The sequence below is a fragment of the Mustela lutreola genome, chromosome 2 (assembly GCF_030435805.1).
Source record: "Mustela lutreola isolate mMusLut2 chromosome 2, mMusLut2.pri, whole genome shotgun sequence".
NCBI classification, from domain to species: Eukaryota; Metazoa; Chordata; class Mammalia; order Carnivora; family Mustelidae; genus Mustela; species Mustela lutreola.
The window spans coordinates 171776536-171794640 of NC_081291.1; the positions used below are offsets into that span (position 1 = coordinate 171776536).

Genomic DNA, 18105 nt, shown 5'->3' on the forward strand with positions numbered 1-18105 from the left:
TTCTTGGTTGTAGGTCTTTTTCCTTTCAGTACCTTGGATATATCATGCCACTCCTATCTGGCCTGCAAAGTTTCTGCTGAGAGATAAGCCTTGTGGGGGTTTCCCTGGTATATAACTTTTTGCTTCTGTCTTGATGCTTTTAAAATTCTCTTTATCTTTAACTTTTGACACTTTAACTTTTACATGTCATAGTGTGGACCTCCATGGGTTCAACTTCTTCAGAACTCCCTGTGCTTCCTGAATCTGAAGGTTAGGGATGTTTTCAGCTATTTCCTAAAATATGTTTTTCTGTCTCTTCTCCCTGTGGAACCCCTATAATGTAAATATTTGTTTGCTTGATGTTGTTCAAGAGATTCTTTAACCTATCCTCATTTTAAAAATTCTTTTTCCTTTTTGCTGTTCAGCTTAGGTGCTTTCCATTACCCTGTCCTCCAGACCCATTTTTCTACATCGCTAAACTACTATGAATCTCCTCTAGTGTATTTTTCATTTCAGTTATTGCATTATTCAGCTCTGGTTGGTTCTTTTTTATATTTTTCATCTCTTTGTTGATGTTCTAAGTTCTTCCACTCTTCTCTGCAGCCCAATGATCATTTTTATGATGACCTTAAAACTCTAAAGCAATATGGCTGATAATCGACATTTCATTTAGTTCTTTTCCTCAGGTTTTGTCTTCTTCCGTCACTTGGAGCATGTTCCTCTGTCTTGTCATTTTGGTTGATTTTTGTGCCTATGAATTAGGTAGAACCACAACTTCTCCTAAACTTGAATGAACACTCTTATGTATAGTCCTCCCTTGTATAGACTGTGTACCTGTGGATTTGGCTAGCTGCAGGCTGAAGTGTGCATGGGCTGGGGTGATCCTAGGGCTCTCCAAGCAGAGAATGCCCTGGCAGGACAGCTGAAGTGGTGCAAGCCAGCGTGTCACAGGGTGCTCAGTGCAGATGTGCCCTGAAAAGCTGGCTGGAGCTGAAGCCAACACAGGCTGCAGAAGTCCAGGATACCCCACTCAGCAGGTGCCCTAGCAGGGCATCTGGAACCAAGATGGGCATGGGCTGGGGATTCCTAAGGTGCTCCATATTGAAGGGTGCCCTAGCAAACCATCTGAAGCTAAAGTGGTACTGGTAGTGTTCTGGGTTCTCTGCACCTGTGTCCCCTCAGTGCAACAGTTGGAGCCACAGCAAGTACCAACCAGGGTGTGCCATTCTGGGGCTGCCTTAGTGGGACAGTGAGGGCAGGTGTGGGCTAGGGCCCTGGGCTCAATGAGGTGATAGTCCAGTCAAGGTGCCTGGACCCCACTCCCATCCCATATGCTCAGTCAAGTTGCAGGGGGAATGGAAATTGTTTAGTCACCAGCCTCTCCAACCTGGAGAGAGTTTTAGCAGCTCTCCCATTGTTTGTCAGGGCTCTAGGTCTAGTCCCTTTATATTCTAGTTGCTTTCTTAAAAGAGGCTTAAGCCACAGCTTTGTCTCTGTGCCCTAGGGCAGATAGATCTGCTCATGGTCCCTCAAAACCATCCCTCCACACAGCTGCTGGCAGCATCAGGGGTGGGGGTTCCCTTCGTGACTATGTCTCCATCTTTCTTGCTCTTCTGTCTGTGATCTCTTTTGTTGGACAGAAGCTGGTCAGTCAGCCCCCAGTTCTTCAGGAGGAATTGCTTTATAAATAGGTTCAGAATTGGTGTGTGCATGGAGGAGGTGAGTTCAGGGTCTTCCTACATTGTCATTTTGGACCAGAACTGAACACACCTCTTTTTCGAGCAATATTTTTGCCTCATGATTGTAAACATCAGAGGTTTTTCCTATGTAGATTCTTGTCCTCTTTCAAAAAGATTTGTTGATAATGACAGCCATCCATTCTGTAATGTCTGAATCAAAGTAATTCATGAGTTGCTTTGGGAATTATGAACGTGGTAGTTCTTATGTAGTTGATGACATGTAAGCTCCTCTGTGGTTTTACATGTTCTAACATTTAAAGAGATCTCAGAAAAGTATAGAAAATTCTATTAACCTGTTCAAATTTTGGTCCATGCTGTCTTGCCTATTTACTTTTAGTCCTTCCAGGATGTCAGATATATCCCTGGGTAACCATTGAAACACTGTAGAATTCCAGATGGATGAAAAAATGTGGAACTCAAGAAGGAATGACATTATCTGACTGCCTCTACATACATAGGAGAAGGAAGCAAATCCCTTTAAGGAAGTAACATTAAACTATAACTTCGAGGAAAGTACCATGACTGATTTAAAATAATCTATTCACTGCCACCAACTCTAGATTAAAAGAAACATACATTCAAGTTTCTTGAAGAGTTGTGGCCAAAAGGCTGTATTTACACAGCTTCTTTACAGTTTTGCTCCATAATATGTAGGTGTCGTAGAGCCCAGAGGAACATCATTCACATATGATTTCAAATGGTAGGAATTTTGATTAGCATTACACTAGAAATTTCAAGGAAGAACTTTCGAGTCACAACCTTGTTGAAATATCCCCAAATAGGCATTTGCCAGAAGCCTGAACTGGCTTTTACTTGAGTGATAAAAATCGTCTTGATTATTACTCTAAGGGCCTCAGCTAGCTGTAACATCAAATATTTCAACCTACTCTCTGAACTCTCTTTACAAACACAGTGGAACCACAGAAAATAAGATACTTTTTTCCATCCAGATACTTGCTGACATGCTGCTTACAGGACTAACAGGCTGCCCACTGGTCTGTTTCACACCAGCAGAGGGGCTGGGCTTGTCCTTCGGATTAAGTCTATTAAAAACTAGAGACGGGGTGCCATGTGCTTTTAGGATTCTAAAAGTCCTTATTTTGCAGGACGTGTTCTTATTAAGGTCTTTTTAAGATGACCTTTAAGGATTCTGGTATAAGTGCTGTATCTTACAAATTCAATTTCTCTTGTCTTTTATGATGTTCTAAATGAAAGATAGTGATTTGTATAGGTTTTCTGTGAAAAAGAATATTTTTAAAAATTCAAAAATGTTTTTTCATTGTCTTAAAAATATTTCCTTATCTTACCTAAGAAAAATGTATGCATGTATGTCTAGATATACCAACAATCTTCCAAATACTTTATTCCTCCCCCAAAAATATAATACTCTTAGATTAACAGTTGATATTTAATGATATGAATGTCACAGCAGTTAATCAGAAATAAGTGGATTTTTTTTTAAAAGTGGATTTTACTAGACTCTGTTAAATTCACATATACCTATATTGGGGGCAAACTTTTTTTTGCTAATAATCTCATTTCTTCACATGGTGATATTAGTCACATGGGGTTCGTGTCTACACCAGCTACATGTGAGTTTCTATAAATTTTCTGGTTTACTTTTCTCTTGTTTTAAGATGTAATGTGCTATGGTGTGAATACCATTCTTTAAAAATCCAGAGAATTAAAAAAAAAAAAATCCAGAGAATCCAACTTGTAATAGAATAACAGTCATAATGAAGTGCTTGTGCTCATGTGGATGAAGTGCTGCGTTACCTCATGGGAACCTTTTTCATGTTTTGGGTATTTAGAAGGCAGTTCAAGGTAACGCTAAAAAAACACCTAGAATTTTAGCACATGACTTATATTAAATGTGTCCGTAACTGGTAAAATATCTCTATTACCAAATACACTGGCAAAATAAAGGAGGTCCCATCACAAAAGAAATTAATTCCAATACAGTGTTTTTTACTAGCTTAAAGGAAAAGTAATGGAATATTGAATAAATTTTATATTAAGACCAAATATTCTATAGAGATCTCTGTAGAGATCGTCTATCGATCCATAGATAGATTCTTCAGATCTCAGTTGAAAACATGGCTTCACTTCACTCAAGGGTTGGAATTGTGTATGGTCATTAGTGATAAGATGTTTGAAGATAAATTGTGTTTATAACATCTTGTTTTGTGTCTCCACAAAGGAAAATGCAGTGTTAGAGATTTTAACCACAGTTCAGCTACCTGAGATGTCTTACACACAGCTGTAGTTTTCAAACCACACTATCTGGAGTCTTTTTTCTTACAAATTTAATAATAATGTAGTTCCATTATTACCATTTTCTGGATGTATTACAAAATTGTGTAACTTTAGCCTTAACTATCATAATTATCTACCACTATGTATGCAAAGATCTTTTGATTTGTAAGTTAGTAAAAGCTGTATTAAAACATGTCCTTATAGAATCAGTGTATCTGTACCAATAGCAATTGAAGTTTGGTATAAATGTGTTGTAGAATTGATCCAACTTCCAGTAGAATAACAGAGTCATAATGATGTATTTAAATTTTCTTTTAATGCCTTGATCAGTTAAATTTATATTTTAATTCTGATATTGTTATAGTTGAAAAAATCAATAATCTGAGTTTTGATGTCTATCCTCAAATATTATCCACGAAGTAGTAAGTAACTCAAGACTTGATGTCTGTCTCAAATATCCATGAACTAGTAACTCTAAATAACTTAGAGATGATGTCTCATATTGTACATACATTTGTTAGGCAGTTACTATGGGCCAAATGTTAAGCTAAGAATTTTCAATATAGACATATAGATTAGATAGAGATAATTTAATATATATAACTATGTAATTATGTATGTATATATATATTATTTATTGGATATATTGACTAGTTTATATAAATAGACATAATTTTTTCCCTCCCAATGAATCTGAAATAATATTAATGTCATTTTATAGAAAAAGAAAGTAAATTACCCAGGGTCTCACAGCTAGTAAGTATCCATGTAATAGGATATGTATGAACTCTGTGCTTTATCAGTAAGCTATGTGTGCATTTGTTGTTGTTGTTGTTGTTGTTAGCAAAGCTTGTTGTTATCCTGCCAGTAGCTAAGCCAAAATTAAGTCTAAAAAAATCACACATGCATATAACAATGGTTGTTAAACTGAGTTTGGGGATGCCTAATGATAAAGTCTGATAGAAGCAAAGAAATAGTAATGATGACAGAGGAATGGAAGAGAGTATTAGAAGTGGTAGTGGACGTTTCAAAACCTGGATTCTAGTAATTTTTCTCAGGATCTTAGGTAGCCATCCCCTATATGCTTTCTATTCTTTTTATATCAGCAGAATCATGCATGCTGTTTTTCCATATTAGATCTTTGAGCAGCTTAGACCTGTAAAGCTAGCAGAGGGGATCTGAAACTATTTTTTTTTCTAATTATGAAAGTAGTACATGCACATTAGAGAATGAAATGCAAAAACAAAGAAAAGTCACTTCTAACCTGTCATCAGTCAGGAACATTGTTGCCATGTTGGCATACTTCCTTGTAATGTTTGTCTGTGTACATGTTCACAACAGTGATCATACTAAGTAAGTCAATTCTGATCATACTCAGTAAGTCAATCCTATCTGAGTTCTATTTAACATAGTGTTCTAAGTATCTCACCACATCATTAAATTTTGAAATAAGTGTCATTTTAAATTATTGTATGATAGTCCATCATTTTTATGAGCTGTCACAGACTAATATTTTAGAAGTGTAATAGAAACTCTAACTTTATTCGCAAGAACATTAATGAATCAAATGCCTCTGCTTTGGTCTAGAAATACGGAAACTTGGTGTTATAGCTATTGTTAAATAAGGCTTAATATAAAAAAATAGGAAATGGATTTGTCAATGTGATGACATTTGCTTATTAGACACAGCTTTCAAAATATGGACTTAAAAGACCACCAAAGTTTAGACAATAAAGGGAGTAATAAGGACCTCTTGGAGTGAAATAGTTGGTAGCCCCTGAAGTAGAAGTGCCATCAACCCTGAGGAATGTGACCGACAGCAGTGTAGCTGGACTTTTCCTTTGCTTTTTTAATCATAATCTGCCTAAGGACCCTTTTAGACCTTTCTTTTTTTCCTAATCACTCCTGCGTTCCTGCAACAATGACAGTTTAATACCACAGATATACTATTTTGGTACATTCTTTTAGCATCTAAGACCTTTTCTTGTCCCTCAAGGACCAATTTTCACCCTCCTGGGGACACTGCCCTCATTTAGAATGCATGACCTAGAGTAATCATTTAAGGTATTATTCTAACGATCTGTTCATCAGGACAATTCCCATGCCATCCAGGACTTTTCTCAATGTCACTTTGCTCTTTTATATGCTCAGAAAATGAAAATTGAACCCTGATTTAACCCTAAACCACCGCTTCTCAAATTTTTCAGCCCAGGGAGTTAACTGTGAATCAATATTCTGATTTTCCATTTTTGGTTAAAGCCCAGTATCATTCTAGGTCTGTTTTCTCTTAAAAACTTGTGCAAATTTTATATTTTCCTCCTTGGTAATTCTGTAATCCTTGAGTAAAATTGGTGCTTCAAGAAGGTGTACTATTTATATCTTATGGCTCTATGTATTCTTGCACTTATTTTTATATCATTGCCATTGCTCAAAAATATGATGAGCATGGGCAGCAGCACTGGCATAAACACAGGCATCCTTAAGAAGATATTGAAAGGACATTTTATTCGGGTACAAAAATTCCCACAGAGTTGGTAAGATTCATAGTAATTCCAATGTACTCCAAAAGTATAATAACTTTGGGGGAACTATAAGATAGTTTTGTCTTCTGTTTCATTGCTCCTTTCTATTACTTACCCATTCTAAAGGGCAAAAGGACCTGGTGTTTCTTTTAGACATTGTGTGTGTGGGGGGGGGGGGGAGGAACAAGCTGGAAGGTGCTTTGGGAAGTGATATGTAGAAAGAAGGATTAGTTTTAAGCAGTTTGCTCTAATGATGAGCATGAAAATGATCTGTTCTCCAACCCCCCCTCCTTTTTTAAATTAAAAATAGGATCCTTCAAAAGAGAGGAAGAGAATCTTATGCAAGCTCCACACCCAGCATAGAGCCAGATGCAGGGCTCGATCTCACAACCCTGAGATCATGACCTGAGCTGAAATCAAGAGTTGAATGTTGAACCAAATGAGCTACCAAGGCACCCCATCCTCCCTTTTTAAAAATAGTTTCTACTTTTAGTTCAGGTTCTAACAGATATTTCTTTTTAAGATGTTGCTTAAAAGCTTTCTATGGAATTAGCACTCACAAGAAATTCCATGTTTTTTCCTCTTCCACACTTCTGACATTACTGTTTGTCGTAATTGCTGTTCATGGCATTTAAGTATAGCAGTTATCATAGGTGTGAATTCATTGCCCTTTATTTTTAATGTTCAATATATGTGAAGAGACCATTAATTAATTTGCATAGTACCTCAATGAGAAGGGCTGAATAAAATCTCTAAAAATGAGATAGGAAAGTAGATATAAGAGAGTGAAAATTGTGCAAATAAATGGTTTGACTCAAGGTCACTCAAAATCTTAGTTGCCAAAGTGAAATGCACCTAACCACTCCCATCTCTCTGTGATGTTCCTTGTCTACATCCAGAAAAGTCTCAGTTGCAGCTGTCAACTACCTGGTGTGGGACTACTCTATCCAATTAAAACAACTGAACAAAAAATTAAGATATGGCAAACTGAATAAATATTCATCAGTAAGTAGAAATTTATAGCAAGTGGCCAGAGTTATAGCAGATTCCATTTTATTCCTATTTGTAGGCTCAAATATGTGATACAGTTAAACTCCCAAGCACTTATTTGTAAGATTCTGAAGAGAGGTCAGTACTCTTCTGAGGAAATAAATTTTTTGTTTTGTTTGGTTTGGTTTGGTTTTTGGTTTTTGGTTTTTTTGTTTTGGTTTGGTTTTTTGCATTTCTTGGGTTTTTTTTTTTTATTAAATTGATTTATTTTCAGAAAAACAGTATTCATTATTTTTCACCACACCCAGTGCTCCATGCAATCCGTGCCCTCTAGAATACCCACCACCTGGTACCCCAACCTCCCACCCCCCGCCACTTCAAACCCCTCAGATTGTTTTTCAGAGTCCATAGTCTCTCATGATTCACCTCCCCTTCCAATTTCCCCCAACTCCCTTCTCCTCTCTAACTCCCCTTGTCCTCCATGCTATTTGTTATGCTCCACAAATAAGTGAAACCATATGATAATTGACTCTCTCTGCTTGACTTATTTCACTCAGCATAATCTCTTCCAGTCTCGTCCATGTTGCTACAAAAGTTGGGTATTCATCCTTTCTGATGGAGGCATAATACTCCATAGTGTATATGGACCACATCTTCCTTATCCATTCATCCGTTGAAGGGCATCTTGGTTTGGCGACTGTGGCCATTGCTGCTATAAACATTGGGGTACAGATGGCCCTTCTTTTCACATCTGTATCTTTGGGGTAAATACCCAGGAGTGCAATTGCTGGGTCATAAATTTTGAGCTAGGGCAGTGAAGACTAGGATTAAATGAACTGGGATATGTGACTTGGAGTTCAAGAGAAAATACCTATTAGGAAAATAAATCTTTGCTTTAGGTAGGAAGTTGTTTTGTTTTGTTTTTTTTTAAATGAAAAGTCTTCAAAATCTATCATGATTCTTTTTGAAGGTTTTTTGAATCACTTTCCATAGTTAATATTTCAAATATAATTTATATGCAAAAAATAATAATAATAATAATAATAATAACAGTTCCAGGATCAGAGATACCTTCACTACTCTAGAGTTGATTTAATCATCAGGTCTGTGTATGTGTTTTTCCTTGTTATATTAGGTTTCCTAAATTATGTTTACTAATTTTTTTCAAGAAAAGAATGATCATCTGCAACTTCCATTGCCAGTATTAATTATAGCAGCCTTAAATAACAGATGGGTTTCTTGGGGTTTTTCCTGGTGAAAGGTGCCTTATTTTAGTGTCATCTACCAGGATCCAAAAATACATATGTTTAGGGTAACAGAAGATAGTAGAGTATGTAGATCCTGAGCTCACCTCCTCCCAAAAACATAGTAGGCCTGCAACTATGTATAGAGCAACTCTGAGAATGACCTGAAGTTTAGCAAAACAACTCTTCCACATTAAGAAGGGTAGAAGGGGCAGAGATGCAATGTGTCTGGGAACCAAATACCTGACACATCAACCCAAAAGCAGGAGGGATATCATAGGTACAGAGGTCTTCCCTGAGGAGTAAGCAGTTCAAGCCCCACACTGGGTACCCCCGACACCATAGGGATCTGTGTCAAGAATACTTGTGAGAATAAGGAATAACATGAAAGACTTTGGGGGAAGGAGAAGAGAAGTGAGTTGGGGGAAATCAGAGGGAGAGACAAACCATGAGAGACTGTGGACTCTGAGAAACAGAGTTTGGGGGGGGGGGGCAGTGAACCTGATAGTGGGTATTATGGAGGGCACGTATTGCATGGAGCACTGGGTGCTGGTGTGGTACACAAACAATGAATCTTGGAACACTGAAAAAAATTAATTATTTAAAAAAATGAAACCCCCAAATTCTTTGAAAATCAGTGGAGCTTCACTCCAGAAGAGCCAGAGGGCCATGAGGAAATCAAGACTTCACTCTTCTCTTAAAGGGCTTGTACATAAACTTACTCCAAGAGCCAGAACACAGGCAGCAGTTTGAAAAGCACGAGGGCCATTAGTGAAGACTTATTGATTATTTTAGGGTATGTGCAGGAGGGGTAGACATCTGTAGAAACTTTTCTCCTGGAATGGAAACATTGGCAGACACCATTTTCCTTGCCCTTTTTCAGCCTAGCTAGCCCAGTGCTGGTAGCCACCAGTTTGGATCCTCTCTATCTACTTTCCTAGCACTTCTCACCCCACTCTGGCATTCCCCGTGGACCCAGCCTCCCCTGCTCTACAGATGTCCCCCTGAAGTGGTTCCTACACTGCCTAGAGGGCATCCCCCCCAACACACAGCTCACATGAAATACCTGTGAAGCACCTGGTTCTGATGACCAGAGGAGATTGTACTTCTGGGCAGTCGTCTATAAGAGGCTACTACCTTCAACCCAGGAGATGTAACTGACCTACCTAATACACAGAAATAAACACAAAGACAAAATTAGGAGACAGAGGAAGAACAAGGTAAAACCTCAGGGTTGGAGGGGAGAGGTGAGGGAAACTAAATGAAACAGATATGCAATCTACCTGATGAAGAGTTCAGATAAATGGTCTTAAAGATACTCAGTGGAAATGTCAACAAAGAAGATATAAAATAGAACCAGTCCGAGCTGAGGAATACAGTAACTGAGTTGAAAAATACACTAGAGGAAGTCAACAGTAGCTTAGAGGATGAAGAAGAATGGATCAGTGATCTCAAAGACCAAGGAGTGGAAATCATCCAAGCTGAATAGCAAAAAAGAAAAATGAGGACAGCTTAAGGGACTTCTTGGACAACATCAAGCATACTCACATTTTTATCAGAAGGAGAAGAGAAAGGGACAGAAAACTTATCTGAAGACATAAAAGCAGCAACTTCTCTAACCTGGTAAAGAAAACCTATTCAGGCCCAGGAAGCATAGAGAGCCCCAAACAAGATGAACCTAAAGAGGTTCACCCACAGACATAATTAAAATGCCAAAAATTAAAGATAAGGAGAGAAACTTAAAAGCAATAAAAGAAGAGCAACTAGCTATGTACAAGGGAACACCTGTAAAACTTTCAGCTGATTTTTCAGCAGAAACTTTGCAGGCCATAAGGGAATGCATGATATATTCAAAGTGCTGAAAGGTTAGAAAACAAACAATCCCTACTACCAAGAATACCGTACCTGGTAGCATTATCATTCGGAATTGAAGGAGAGATAGTGTTTCCCAAACAAACAAAAGTTAAAGGAGTTCACCACTAGACCAGCCTTACAGGAAATGTTAAAGGGACTTCTTGGGGGGGGGGGGGGGCAGATTTATATAGTAAAACTAGATTACTTATAAAACTACTCCAAAGATCAGAAGACAAAAGTCGTAAAGTCAACTGTATCTACAATAATTAGTTAAGGTATACACATAATGAAAATATGTGCAACATGACATCAAATACATAAAAAGTGGGGTACAGAATAAAAATGTGCTTTCAAATGGGTTCAAACTTAAGGGACAAACAAAATAACCTGCTATATAAATAGGGAGTTATATTTGAAACTCATGCTAATCACAAACCAAAACCTATAATACATACTCAAAAAATAAAGAGAAGGAAATCCAAGCCTAACATTAAAAAATGTCATCAAATCACAATGTAAGAGAGCAAAAGAAAGGAACAAAGAACTATGAAAACAACCAGAAGGTAATTAACAAAATAGCAATAAGTACATACTTAACAATTTCTTTAAATATAAGCTAAGTGTTCCAACCAAAAGACATAGGCTGAATGAAGGCATAAAAAGAATCCATCTTTATGCCGCCTACAAGAGGTTTCACACTTTAAAGACACAGGCAAACTGGAAGTAAAGGCATGGAGAAAGAGATACTCCATGAAAATGAAAAAAAAAAAAAAAAAAGACATCAGACACGAAAGACATATAAGAGGGCATTACATAAGAATAAAGGGATCAGTTTAATAAAAGGCTTAACAACTGTAAATATTTAAGCACCTAACATAGAAACATTTAAATAACTATTGACAGAGATAAAGTGAGAAATTGACACTAATGAAATCATAGCAGGAAGTTTTAATACCCCACTTACATCAATGGATGGATTATTCATCCAGAAAATCAATAAGGAAACAGTATCTTTGAACAACATACTGTACCAAATTGAGTAGGATTTATATATAACATTCCATCCCCAAACAGCAAGGTACATGTTTTTTAAGTGCATGTGGAACTTTCTCCAGAATAGATCACATGTTGGGCCATAAAACAACTTTAAATAAATTTAAAAAGATTGAAATTATGTCAGGCATCTTTTCTGACCACAGCAATATGAACTTAGAAATAAATTACAGGAACTGGCAGAAACAAATACATGGAGTCTAAACAACATTCCGCTAAACAACCAGTGGGTCAATGAAAAAATCAAAGAGGAATAAAAAAATACCTTGTGACAAATGAAACACAATTTTTCAAAATCTTTGGGAAGCAGCAAAAACAGTTGTAAGAGGGAAGATTATAGTCATACAGACCTACCCAAACAACAGAAATCTGAAACTCTTTAACATTACACCTAAGCCACTAGAAAGTAGAATAAAGCCCAAAGTTAGAAGAAGGAAAGAAATAACAAAGGTCAGAGTAGAAATAAATGAAATAGAGACTAAAAAACAAAAAACAAACAAAACAAAAACATAAAAAAAGATGAACAAAACTAAGAGCTAGTTCTTAGAGAAAGAAAACTGATAAACCTTTATCCAGACTAATCAAGAGAGGATTCAAATGAAATCAGAAATGAATGAGGAAAAGTTACAACTGAGAAATACAAAGGATTATAAAAGGCTACTACAAAAAATTGCTTGCCAACAATTTACACAACCTAGAAGAAATGATAAATAGCTAAGTCCCTAGAAATACAACCCTCCAAGACTGAATCAGAAAGAAATAGATATGACAAATTAGTAATAATGAAGTTCAACTAGTGACTTAAAAACTCTTGGGAAACACAAGTTCAGGATGAGAAGGATTCATGAGTGAATTCTACCAAACATTTAAAGAGGCATTAATACCTGTCCTTCTCAAAATATTCCCCAAAATTGAAAAGTAAAGAACATTTCCAAATTCATTCTACAATACTAGCATGATTGATAGCAAAATCAGACAAAAGATAATATTTAAAAAAAAAAAATTACAGGCCAATATCCCAGAAGAACATAGATGCAAAAATCCTCAACAAAATATTAGCAAACAACATTCAAAAATATATTAAAAGGATCATTCACCCCAGTCAAGTGGAATTTACTCCAGGGATACAAGGATGATTCAGTATCTGCAAATCAGTGTGATCCACATTAACAAAATGAAGGATAAAATCATATGATCATCTCAATAGTGTAGAAAAAGTATTTGACAAAATTCAACATCTACTCATGATAAAGTCTCTCAACAAAGTGAGTAGAGAATATACCTTAACATAGTGAAGCTAGGGGCGCCTGGGTGTCTCATTCGTTAAGTGTCTGCCTTCAGCTCAGATATGATGCCAGGGTCCTGGGATCAAGTACCGCATCGGGTTCTCTGTTCAGCAGGAAGCCTGCTTCTCTACCCATGGCCCCTGCTTGTGTTCCCTCTCTAGCTGTGTCTCTCTCGGTCAAATAAATCTTTGGGGAAAAAAAATAGTGAAACTATATATGACAGGTTCACAGTTAACATCACACTTAATAGTGAAAAGCTAAAAGCTTTCTCTCTAGGATTAGGAACAAGACAAAGATGCTCACCTCACAACTTTTATTCAACAGAGCACCAAAAATCCTAGTCACAGCAATCAGACAAGAAGCAAAAGGCATTCAAATTCATATGGAAGAAGTAAAACTACCACCATTTGCAGATGACATGATACCATATATAGAAAACTCTAAAGACTACCAAAAAACTATTAGGATAAATAAATTCAGTAAAGTTGCAGGATACAGAATGAATATATAGAAATCTGTTGTATTTCTGTATACTACTAATGGACTATCAGAGAAATTAAGAAAACAGTCCCATTTGCAGTCGCATCAAAAAGAATAAAATGCCCCCCAAAAGTCCCCCTAAAACAAACAAACAAAAAGAATAAAATGCCTATGAGTAAACTTGACTAAGGAGGCGAAAGACCTGTACTCTGAAAACTATAAGACATTGGTAAACAAAAACACTAATTTGAAAATCTTTATGCACCTCTTTGCTCATTGCAGCATTATTTACAGTAGCCAAGACATGGAAGAAATGTAAGTGTCCATCAACAGATGAATGGGTAAAGATGTATACACACACACAGAGACACACACTGGAATTTTACTCAGCCAGAAAAAGGGACATCTTGTCATTTGCAACAACGTGGATGGACCTAGAGGGTATTATGCTAAGTGAAATAAGTCAGACAAATACCATATGATTTCGCTTGTGTGTACAATCTAAAAAAACATGAAAAAACCCAGACTCATAAATACAGAGAACTGGTGGTTGTGTAGAGTTCAGGCAATGGGCAAAATAGCTGGAGGGGATTAAGAGGTACAGACTTGAGTTAGAACAGTACACCGTAGGGAATGGAGTCGGTGATGCTGTAATAACTTTGTATGGTGACAGACAATAACTACACTGCCTGTGATATTTCATAATGTATATAAATGTCAAGTCACTGCTGTACACCTGAAACAAGTATTATATTGTGTGTCAGGTATATTCAATTAAAAATACATATGCTTATTACATTTAAAAATCTAAATCTCCACACTTCCTTGCCAATTATCCTATCAGATGTGTCTCGGGCTGCCATAGTACCCTTCCCACTCTAGGAGCATATTTAGCTGTTCTTTTCAATGACACTTGACATGTGCCCTCACTATTTTGGACAAAAGCAAAATAACTATTAGAAAAACTCTTTGAGACTTACCTGTAGAAAACAGGGAATTTAGACTTACATTTAAGTGTAGGTACTTTTTCTCACCAAAAAGTAAATCAGAACAGATAAGATTTCAATGTGTCACTTCTGTGGTGATTGACTAAAGGATAACATTGCTAGAATTTCTCACAGTTTTTTGGAAATGATTAGAAGCAAAGTAAAATTTATTGCCCAGTTCTGCATGACATAATGGAAATACTTAATAGAAAAGTAACCTGAAAACAGATTAAGAAATGCAATTTAGTAGACCATAGTAGGTTGAGATGTTTAGTTATAGGTGCAAGAAACAGCACATACAGATTTGAGTGAGAACCAGAAATTAATGTGTGTTCTTATATATGAGTGTAATTTAATAAGCTCCATTTATAGCTATATTTTTTTCCAAACTGGGAAGTATTCTATAAGAAAGGAAAAATTAAAAATAAGACTATCATCCAATTTGGTGTGGAAGAAAATATCTTCATACTGGAGGCTTTCATGTGCCTATGTTATACTGCTATATTGCTGGAATTGTGAAGAGGGTGTTTTTAGCAACTTACCTTCTCGTGGAAGAAGACATGAGAAAAACACACTAGACAATTATTGTATTTAGATTTGATTATTATTGAAGGCATCAGCTTACAATTTCTCATGAAGATATTGGAGACGTTGGCAAAGCAGCAGAGACCAGGAGGGCAAGGATGCGGACTAGAGTCACAAAGCATTTGGGTTGTAGCCTCACTTCCTCACCTACTTAACTTATGTCCTTAGAATTAGTGTTTGGCATTTTTCAGTGGTCTGAGAAAGTTATTAAGTGTCAAAGTCTAAATAGTCTTAAATGCATAAATGTGTTGCATGGCATAAATTTGGTAATTTTTATTTGAATCTTTTTTTTTTTTAATTTAGGCTTTTGAAATACAGTACCAAATATAGATATTATGGACATTCATCATAAAAGTACCTTCTCAAGTTACCAGCCCATGCCCTGGTGATCTGTGAGGGATGGTGGTCTCTAGTTCTTCCTCTTAATAAGGTTGCTTTCCATTCATGGGTGCCAGTGTCACTTGATTGAACTTTAAGAAACTTGTCAGAGAGGGTGCCTGGGTGGCTCAGTGAGTTAAAGCCACTGCCTTCCGCTCGGGTCATGATCCCAGGGTCCTGGGGATCGAGCCCCGCATTGGGCTCTCTGCTCAGCAGGGAGCCTGCTTCCCCCACTCTCTCTGCCTGCCTCTCTGCCTACTTGTGATCTCTGTCAAATAAATAAATAAAATCTTTAAAAAAAAAAAAGAAAGAAAGAAAGAAAGAAACTTGTCAGAGGACTAATCCAGAGCCCAAATCTCCATTGCTTATGTTTCTGCTGGTTTTGCCTTTTCTCTAGCAAAACTTCCTACACTGGAATCTGGGTAAAGTATTTGAGCAAAGCAGTGAGTTTACTTCTGTTCAGCCTGTTAACTAACAGTAGACTCAAAGCATCTACTGTTTTCCTCCCCACCTCAGACTCAGTTGACAGGATGATTAGCTTGACAAAACAGACCGGCAGAGACACTACAAAGCCTGCTGCTCGAGTAGTTGTGCTTCCAGGAACATCGACAACCCTGTAACACTTTCCTCTGGCAGAAACTTCCCAAGAAAGAGCCTCCACCATCGTAGGAAAGAATAAGCTGGTGTCCCTATAATGAAAGCCTTTTTTTTTTTTTTTTTTCAATTGTTTTCCTTTCCATACCTGTTAGTCCCTATGGCTTAAAGAATAATATGTGGAATTGGGAATAAATTTGTATTAATTTTTCAAACTTCCAACACATTCTTAGTCAGTTTCTTTAATGTTCAAAATGGGGACAATACAGCCTGCCCTGAAATAATAAATAAAAATGGGGGGAAAGTTTATTTCTGGGGATAATGAAAAATAGGGTTTTCATCTAAAATGAGATCAAGATGATATGGTGTCTGTATATTTATTCCATTATTGACATGATATCCCTTTCAAAATCTACCCAGATGGTTCACAGGCACCAGCCAGACCTCCTAAACCACGACCCCGCAGGACTGCACCGGAAATCCACCACAGAAAACCCCACGGTCCCGACGCATCATTGGAAAATGTTGACGCAAAAATTGCGAAACTCATGGGAGAGGGTTATGCCTTTGAAGAAGTGAAGAGAGCCTTAGAGATAGCCCAGAATAATGTCGAAGTGGCCCGGAGCATCCTCCGAGAATTTGCCTACCCGCCTCCAGTCTCCCCACGTCTAAATCTATAGCAGCCAGGACCTGTCCACACCAAAATGGCAAGCAGTCGATATCCCAGGATCGTGGAAAAGAGACAAGCGAGAGAAGGGGTCTCCTTGGCGTGGCATCTTGAGAAGAGGCTTGGAAAGGCTGCTTCTCAGAAGACAGCTGCTCGCTCAGGATGTCAACAGCTGTGCTTCCTTATTTCTGCTAGCCATACTTTTTAAATCAGGGTTGAACTGACAAAAATAATTTAAAGACGTTTACTTCCCTTGAACTTTGAATCTGTGAAGTGCTTTTCCTTGTTTACAAGTTGGCAAAGTTGCAGTTTGTTTTTGTTTTTAGTTTTGTTTTAGGGTTTTTGGTTTTGTTTTTTTTGTTTTGTTTTTTTTGTTGTTGTTTTTTATCCCTGTACTGTGTTCTTGACAGACCCTTGGTAGAGTGGTCAGGTCTGCTGTAACATTTCCCACCAACCCCCTTGCTGTCCACGCCAGCAGCTGAGTCACACGTTCATTCGGATCTCATCCCTCCCACCCCACCCCCCATGACCAGCTGGGTCCAGTTCCATTTCTCCCATTTACAAGATGCTTCAAAGGTTCTGATTTTCAACGTATTGAACTAATGCAAGAAAAGAAAAAAAAAAAGTGTGTGGCCTTCACTACTGAGTCTTTTCTTTGGAAACCTTTGCTGTTGTGAGATGGGAAAGTTATGAATGTATAAAGCATTTTTTCATCCATGAACTCACTGATTTTTGATAAGGGGTTTTTCATGTGATACAGAGGAACATCCCTTTTTAATGTAAGTTTTGTGATCTTTAGCCCCCATCCCCTATTCTCATCTTTGTCATCCCAGGGGTGTCACTACTCTGTAAAAAACAGAACATTAGGAAGCAGCTACTGCAGATGTGGGAGAAATTCACTTGCATAAGACAATGCCGTGTTGAAGTTATATAATGAGGTCCCCTGATGGTTACGCCTGCATTACTTTGAGGCATGCTTAATAAGAGGGCCGTCTCCCTGAAATGTGTTAATAATTTTCAGATAAAATTATGATCATACCTTTCCCAAAGTGGAATAGAGTTCATTTCCTATATGAGTGATTACACGCTGGTACCTAACAAGTGTAGGAACCAGTACATATTGCAGTGGAAAAGTTAAATCTTTGATGCACTGTTAAGTGCCAATGCTACTGCGGCAATGTCCACCCCCACCCCCCACCCCCGCCCCGCCGCCTTTTTGGCAAAGTCTCTGCATTCAAATCAGAGTTCACATTTAATTTGTAGATTCTCATTGTTCCATCTAGTCAGGGAAAAGAAAGTTAGATAGTTTCGCTTTTTTCTTTTTTTGCCCCCAAAATGGAAGTTCGTCCTTCAGAAACCATGTTATTACTTTTAATAGATCTACAAATATTTATTGAGCATCTATGATGTGCTTGATGCACTGTGTTTTCAAAGCACAAACTGTCCCAAGCTGATTGCAATATAATGTTTTGTTATTCTTTATCTGTGCTTT

The 18105-nt window shown here is 37.4% G+C and overlaps 1 protein-coding gene across 5 annotated transcripts in view; it reads left to right on the forward strand.

Moving 5' to 3' along the window:
* Nucleotides 1–17330, forward strand: part of CBLB (Cbl proto-oncogene B) — a 218962-nt gene extending 201632 nt beyond the window's left edge. For all 5 annotated transcript variants that reach the window (XM_059164255.1, XM_059164254.1, XM_059164256.1 and 2 more), the window contains one exon: nt 16367–17330. In XM_059164255.1, coding sequence (XP_059020238.1) covers nt 16367–16626 — 260 coding nt within the window. In that variant the 3' untranslated portion in view covers nt 16627–17330. The remainder of the gene's footprint in view (nt 1–16366) is intronic.
* The last annotated feature ends 775 nt before the right edge of the window (nt 17331–18105 follow it).